We start from the raw sequence: 7,961 nt of genomic DNA on the forward strand, positions 1-7,961 counted from the left end.
TTCAGCAATAAGTTCTATCCAAACAAACCCTTTGAATTGATTGGACCTGAACGGCGGCGCGTGAAATTTAATAAAATAGGGCGCGCGTGGAGGAGTGAAAGAGAAATGTAAATTGAGGCTTGGGAATCGGACAAGTCTGTGATCGTTGATTATTATAGATTTTTTTTTTAATTCATTTTTAGGTAATAGGAGTTTTGCGGTGGTGGTGTTTGGTTACGAGGGTAAACGCGTCCTATTGCCGGAATAGCAGAAGATGACGACGACGACGACGGCGACGACGGTGGTGTTAGACGAGGAAGACGAGAACTTAGCTCACTTCCTCGAATCCGAGGTTCTTTCTGTCTCCGACCAGGTTTGTCTTTTTCCCTTTTCCTTGAAATTGATTTCCTTTTCTCGACAAAATTTCTGAATTCCCATTTGGAATTTTGTATTGCAGGAAGATGGGAAAACGGTTGAGGAAGAGCCAAACGCAAAAAGATCGAAGCTTGTAGATAAAGATAAGGAGGAGGAGGACAACAACAACAACAACAACAAGCGAAACAACGTTGTTCCAAAGAGGATAGATAGTGGGATTTTAAGCAAAGTCCCATCCGAACTCTTTCCTCACATCCTTAAATTCCTGTCTTCCGAGGTTTTTACTATTAACAAAATCTTCATTTCTTTATTTATTATTATTATTATAAATTTGGTTGCTTTATTTATTTGGGTTTGTTCAGGATCTTGTAGCTTGCTCACTTGTCTGCCGTTTCTTGAATTATGCGGCATCTGATGAGTTTTTGTGGCGTCGCTTGTCAGTATTCTTTCATTTCCTTTCTTCTTCATTTCTTATTCTGCTGCTATATAATATATTGTAAATGTTTGCATGAGTTTGTTTTTCGTGTCGAAACTATTGAAAGCATTACACTTTCTTGTCTAACTACTAAGTGAGACACTATGTTTTGGCATTGGAGAATGAAAATTACTAAAATTTACATAACCTTGACAAACAAATCCCCCACCCCCAACTATTGAATTATAGAGAAAAAAAAAATTGGCAATGCAACCAATGAGATTGATGGGTAGTAATTGAGAGAGCAGTCAATGGGATTAATATCATTTTACTTATCCAAAAAAAAAAAAAAAAGTAATTGGTGACGCATTAATTTGTAATGGCTATATAGTAAAACTTGTAGTATCCATCGCCCTTAGATAATCTGACATGTTTAACTTCGATTATATATATATGTATGTATCTATGTATGTATACCTGGGTGGATAGGTGGCAAGAAAGAGTTTGTCACACATTGCACCTTATTGCGATGACAAGTGCCTTCCACCAAAAGCCATAGGTCTTAAGTTTTGGGTCCAAGAGTCAGTCTTTCCAAAACTAAAAAATTGGTAAGGTTGTCTACTAATCATCACTCCCAAACCTCAAAAAAAGTTGGAGCTTTGTGCATTGGGTACGAGTACAGCTTATTAAGTTTATGGAAAAAAAATTGATTTTTTTTTCAAGTTCTATAACGTTTTTGATGCTTATGAACAAAAAAAGAATTTTTTTAAGCCTTTTTTTTTAGAAACATAATTTTTTAAAGATTAGGGATGAAAAACGATTTTTTTTTCCTAAGTTCTATAACATTTTCAATAGCTAGGAACAAAAAAAGAAAAGAAAAGAAAAGTGTAGGGACATTCTTTATACTATATGACCTTTGGGGATTTTTTCCTGTATATATTTGAACTACCAAAGTTTCTTTCTTTTGTTTCTCCTGTTAAATGTTGCGTGTGGCTCTGGATGTAATTCGTCTATAGCAAGTCACCAATGTGTGGGGTGCCTTAAATCTTTAATTATATGGCTTCAATGTACACTTTCTTCTTCACCTATATTCTTTACTATATGTAAATTTGTTATTTTACAGAAATGTTATGAAATGTTTAAGTTACTGATAATATTAGTTTAATTTTTTCTTTTTTTGGTTCGTAGGTAATAGTTGAATGTGTATCTAAGCTAGTTCATCCAACATGAGTGCAGGTACTGTATGAGATGGGGTCTGTTGCCCCCTACAAAAAAGTTACGGCAGTGTCCTTGGAAACAGCTTTATATTCAGGTACTCGTGGTTCTGGCTACCATTCTCCTCTCCTCTCCATCCAAACATACATATAGTTGAAGCTATGAGCTATAGTTAATTGATGCTTACTTTTTTTTTTTTTTTTCCTTTCTTCAGCGCGATGAAGAGGACATGATTGAACTTGTTAGAGATTGCCAACCTGAATTTAAAGAGTACTACATTCAAATGCAAGCAGCCAAGAGAAGCCAAGCACCACTTCCTTCACAGGTAACACTTACTACCTGTCACCTTTTCTTTGGGGTAATGTGGAGAGAGAAAAAATACCTGGTTCCCATTCCTATCAGCCTCCACTGTACATTGTAGATTCTTATGGTGCTTGAAACCTAGGGATTATTTTGAGAATTTCTCTATATCTGTAGGATTTATTTGCTGATAGTTATCTTTTTCTAAAGTTTTGGTAAGTTAGTTACATGTAGCCAATGGGTTTTGAACCCAGGATCTCACTCCCCATCCTTTCTTATGGGAGGAGGAATTTCAATTTGAGCCAAAGTTCATTGGCGTTTTCACCTTTTGTTCTTTATTTATTATTTGCCACGTAGTCTGTTTAATAGGCAACTGGAGTCTCTCTTTTTTGGGTGTTTATTTTATTTTTTATTTCTTTGGATAAGAACCGGAGACTCTTATTTTAGAGAAACATCAATTTGAAAATTGAGCTTTTGATTCAACGTGCATTCACTCAAATAAACACTATTTCATGCTGCCTCAATGTCTGTTTTACCTGTGAAGGTGAATGATGACCGGATAATTCTTGACAAGACAGTGGCTGATCAAGTGTCTACATGGAAAAGCAGCAGGGGCCTGACTGATATGGTGGTCACTGACCATTCTTGTTCTGGAGAAACATGTTCTTACTACCATATTGGAGATGTATTTATTTGCGAGAAGACTGGACTTGTACACGGTAGAGAACACTTTTCAGGAAGTCAACCATTTTATGTATTGATATATTCAAGTATTTAGCACATGTTTAATGCATGGACTTTGGAGCTTATTGGTTAATTTTTTTATGTTTTATTTTCCAGTCTGTGATGATGCATGCAGAGAAATTGTTATGGATCCCACCGATGAGATTTTGGTCTGTAAAATATCTGGGCATTGTTTTGATAGGCTACTTTCAGCAGCTGAAATGGAGCCAGATACTGTGAGTATAAATTTCCTGTATCTTATTTTGCCTCATTCTTGAGTTTAGTCAATTTCTTTCAAATCTCAATTGTTTTTCTTGCCGTGAAACTTTTCATTACAAAGTTGGCCCCCTCTGTCCATCAAATTTTAAGATTGTATCAGATGGGTTGAGGATTACTTGTGTTGGGCAGAACTAGGTTTCTGTGTTTCAATTTTCTCCTGTAAAATAATCTTGTGAATTTCTGATCCTTTCTTTCCCTTGTGTCCTTAAGGGTCCGTTTGGTTGGAGAGATAGAAAAGTGAGAGGGTAGAAAATAAGGAGATGATAGAAATGTGAGATGATAGGAAAGTTTTTAGTTTTCCCTCGAGGTTTTTGGTTTGAGAGTAGAAAAATGGAGGAATAGAAAATATAGTTTGTATAAATTTACTTTCATGCCCCTAATAGATAAAAAAATAACAAATAAGGAAAAAATAATACAGATGAACAAAAAAATAAAAGCACCAAAAGTGTACAGAGAAGGACCAAAATAGCTAAAGAAGGAAATTAAAAAAAAAAAGAAAGGAAAACGACAAAAAAAACTAAAGGAGATTAAAAAAAAGGAAAGGGACAAAAAAAAAAAAAACTAAAGAAGGAAATTTAAAAAAAAAAGACAACGGAAAAGAAAGCAAAAAAAAAAAAAAGTCTGTGAAAGGTAACTAGCACGTTGGTAGAGGAGAGTTTTTTGTCCAAACATTTTCTCTCTTGTTTTCTCTCCATTTTGGAGAGAACTTTTTGGTGCGCCCAGGGAGAAAATACTTGGGCCCACTATTTATTTTGTCTCCTTCCCACCCAACCAAACACACTCCAAAAAGTTTTCTTTCCTATTTTCTCTCCAAAGTTTTCCATCCACCCTATTTCACCTCCAAACAAACACACCCTAAATGTTCTTGTTCTTATAGTTGATACCATATATTACATGTCATGGATGAGGTTCAATGATTCTATGAAGCTAGGTTTATGTAGCTGTATTCCCTAACATGTTCTATTTTGGAATATAATTTATGATATGATGTCTTGTGTTTGGACCATCTTTTTGAATTTTGCACCAACACCCCCTAATCTTCTATGCTATTGCACTAAAGACCCCTTGAACTTTTTTCCCACTAATTGGGTACAGTAACTTGGGTACTATGCCCAATAGGCCCGTGTTAATTCTTCATCTATTTTCTAACTAAGAGAACACGTGAATCTCACAGAAAGTACATGTGGGTGTCACATGGCCAAGAATGCTGCCCAATTCAATGGCTAGATGCCCTGTTTTCTAGTGCCAAAAACTGGGCATTAAGCCTTCTTATTCATATAGCGTTTGACTGGATCATCAACTTCATGATCAAGTCCGCCATGTTTTCCACCAATTTCTTTGTACGGCTCAACAGTTCAACTTCAACTGGATTGTGGTATGTGAGACCCTTTTGGTAGAAGGTAAGAAGGTTGAAGCATGCTAGCCTAACAGATTGTTTATTTATTTCAGCACATGCATTAACTTATCCTTGAAACCTCTTAAGACTCTCAAAATTTTTGTTCACTTTTCTGGAAGGATTTCTGGATAATTGAATCTTCATGGTTTTGCCAAGAGCTTTGTAGCTCAATTGGCACCTCCTTGTGTTTCCAATGGAGACGTCTAAGGTTCAAATCCCCCCACTCCAATTGTAACTATCAAAATTGAACCTTCATGGTTTGAAATTGTATTCCTCCGTAAACTTGTGGAGAATTTCATAACCCGCAACAATAGACCAATGTGTCTGTGTCCCTGTTTATCAAGGATGCAGGAAGTTTGAATCATAAATCATTGTATGTTGGAGACTCCAAAACAATGCATGATAAACAAAGATGTTTGATGCACGCATCACCTTGTTACATAAGCACTAGCTACATAGCAAATGGGGCATGTTCTGGTCTAACATAATTTTTTTACACTAAAGCAGACATTACATCATCCAAATAATTAGGCATTGCAAACATCCTAATCTATGAGTTTCTCTTATGTAAATTCAATTCTGTAATTCAAAGGCAATGTGAATAAGATGGCTTTTATTATTATTACTTTTTCTTTTTTGGGAAAAGAATAAGAGGGTTATATACCTGCAGTTGGCAGTAGAAAACAGGCAAGGCCATGACTATTTTCTTGCACAACTTTCATTTATTTACTTTTGTTTTGTGAGCTTCTGTTTAACTTCACATATTAGATCTGATTTGGGCTTTTGAGATTGTTATATTTAAGGCTCTCTCTCTCTCTCCACAAGTTAGCACCAAAATTTTAGGTCCAGCTGCTCCCCATTAGAAAATAGACAGAGCATTGACAGAAGGGCCCTATTTGATACAGTATCAAAGCTGCAGTACCAAATTAGTGAAAAGAAAAAAGTTCAGGGGGTCTTAGTGCAACCCTATAAAAGTTTACGGTTATTAATACAATGTTACCTCATGAATATGAATATCTTTAGCATGCTTCATTTCTTGCCTAGCTAAGTTGAAATGTACAGCAGTTGGTCTACATTTGGTAGAGACATGCACACAGATAAACAATTCCATTCATTCTAATACTAGCCTGAGGAAAAAAAACACAGAAACATGCATGCCAATGAGCTATGGCTCAACTGGCATTTCTTCCTCTCATAACAATGGGATGGAGGGTGAGGTTATGGGTTCAAGGCCCATTGAGTAAGTGTGTAATAGGAAGAATTTGGGGGGGGGGGGGGGGGGGGCATGCATTTTTTCTAGTGTTAATGTCCAAATGATTCTGTTCCTACAATGATAATAAGTAAATTCTCTGAGCTGCATTATCAGTTGCAATTTGTGGATGGCAATAGTATCTTTTGCCTTTCATGTATCATCATCAAACGCACTGATCTGGTTGTTTGATTAGCAGTTTTTCATTAGGGAACTTCTTAGCATGTTTACTTTTGATTCTAATGCTCCAACCTCCCCTTCTTATTTCAAAAAAAAAAAAAAAAAAAAAAAAAATCAGGAACAGGAACAGCAACAATGTGGTGTTACTGACGAAGCAGAGCCATTCATGGGCTCCGGCCGTTTTGGTAATCTTAATTTTCTCTATTTTTCTCTCTTTTATCCCCTTCTGTCATCTCTTTTATATGTCTATGATATTCCGAAACTCTTTCTATATCATCTCATTGTGATGTATATATGTGGCAGCACGAGCTTATCTGTTGGGATATAATTGTGCTGATGAAAAGGAGCTGGAAGCTGCTTTGAGGTTTTGCTGAACCAAATACTGCTCATATTCTAGTGGATGCTTTTACTGGCAGCAAGTGTCAAAATTTTACTTTTTGAATGTTCGAGGTTGCTTGATTCAGACTATTATGTTTTATGTAATCTAGTGTTAGATTGAATTACAGAATGTGTTCTTACTTTTATTGCTCTTGTTGCATATTTGTCTTCGTGTTGTTTTGTTTGCATCGATTCATTAAAAAATTGCAGGTTGGCCTGAGCTCTCAAGTAATATATCTAATTTGTACTGGAGATTGTTCTTCTTCCCCTTTGATTTTAAAGCACCAAGTCCAATGTAACCTTAATCAAGAATGGAACAAAAATTTTCTCATTGGGGAAGCCGAAGTGAGACCTCACAATGAGAGATTTTAGTGAATTGTCTGAAATTGCATCTAGCAGAAAGATTCCAGAAAAATCTGTAGTTACGACACCATCCTTTATACTAGATTGGTGTGACTGAGAAACTTCTCCCATTACCAGCCCAAAAAATCTCACCCGAAACTAGCAGCACTGGCAAATGAACACTCAGTCCAAACAATTTTCAATTTTTCTGCCTCCAACGGTAAGGTTGGGTGATTTGATCAATAGCAAAAACTAAACCATGACATGGCAACTTTCCTTTTTTAGGACGTGGCAACTGATTGTGATAAACCAACTGATTTACTAATTTGGCCAAGTGACCCTATTATATCAACCACCATGCCACCACCACACCACCACCATGCTAAACCAAACCAACCAATCCATGCTAAACCCAAACTCCATTGGAATCCAAAGTCCAAAAAACAAAAATCCATAGCAAAAAATCAAAATCCAAACACCATTAGAGTCGGAATCCACCCCAAACCCGTTTTGAACCCACCCATCAAAACCCACTCACCTTTGCTGTGAGTTCGTGACCTACCTCGCTGCCAGCTCGTCGCGACCCAACTTGTGACGACCTAGCTCCTTGCCGCCAGACCCACGACCCAGCTCACGTCGCCATACCCACGACCACACCGTCACCAAACCCATGCTGGAGCTCACGCCAGAATATACCCACAACCCATCCTTCCCTAGAGAGTGGGTGATTAGACAGAGAGGGAGGAGAGAGAGCAAGATTCGGAGAAGTGGAAAGAGAAAAGAAGAGAGTAGGGAGAGAGCGGAGATGAGGAAAAATGAATAAAAAAGGAATATTTTGGTTTTTCAAGTTGCTACAGTAGGATTCTAAAGATAGAATACTACTGTAGCTCAATTGTATTTTTATATTTTTATTTTTTACAATTGGCATACCGGGTGCTAGAGCTTTTTTTGAGGCTTTTTTGATGCTAAATATGCCTACATATGGCATTTACAATCCCGGGTGTGAATGCTCTAATAATGTAACACTATCTCTTAGCCATATCATCATCTCCCACTATGGTCCTCGAATGATCTTTAAAAAGATGGGCTCTCTTACATCAATATATGCAAAGCATCATGATTTATGGCAA

At 36.8% G+C, this 7,961-nt stretch overlaps 1 protein-coding gene across 2 annotated transcripts; it reads left to right on the top strand.

Annotated features, from left to right (window-relative positions):
- The first annotated feature begins 140 nt into the window (after positions 1 to 140).
- On the top strand, positions 141 to 6,753 carry LOC142613754 (F-box protein SKIP31). 2 transcript variants are annotated; one of them, XM_075786240.1, is made up of 9 exons: positions 145 to 352; positions 437 to 631; positions 717 to 790; positions 2,006 to 2,081; positions 2,199 to 2,309; positions 2,829 to 3,003; positions 3,125 to 3,243; positions 6,230 to 6,296; positions 6,415 to 6,753. In XM_075786240.1, exons 1-9 carry the CDS (start codon positions 254 to 256, stop codon positions 6,483 to 6,485), a joined length of 987 nt encoding a protein of 328 aa, XP_075642355.1. In that variant the 5' UTR covers positions 145 to 253; the 3' UTR covers positions 6,486 to 6,753. The 2 variants fall into 2 exon arrangements, with proteins under 2 accessions (XP_075642356.1, XP_075642355.1); XM_075786241.1 differs by lacking the exons at positions 6,230 to 6,296; positions 6,415 to 6,753 and adding an exon at positions 4,461 to 4,655 and having other exon boundaries at positions 141 to 352.
- Positions 6,754 to 7,961: the final 1,208 nt, after the last annotated feature.

Source organism: Castanea sativa, chromosome 10 (genome assembly GCF_040712315.1).
Source record: "Castanea sativa cultivar Marrone di Chiusa Pesio chromosome 10, ASM4071231v1".
Taxonomy (NCBI): domain Eukaryota; kingdom Viridiplantae; phylum Streptophyta; class Magnoliopsida; order Fagales; family Fagaceae; genus Castanea; species Castanea sativa.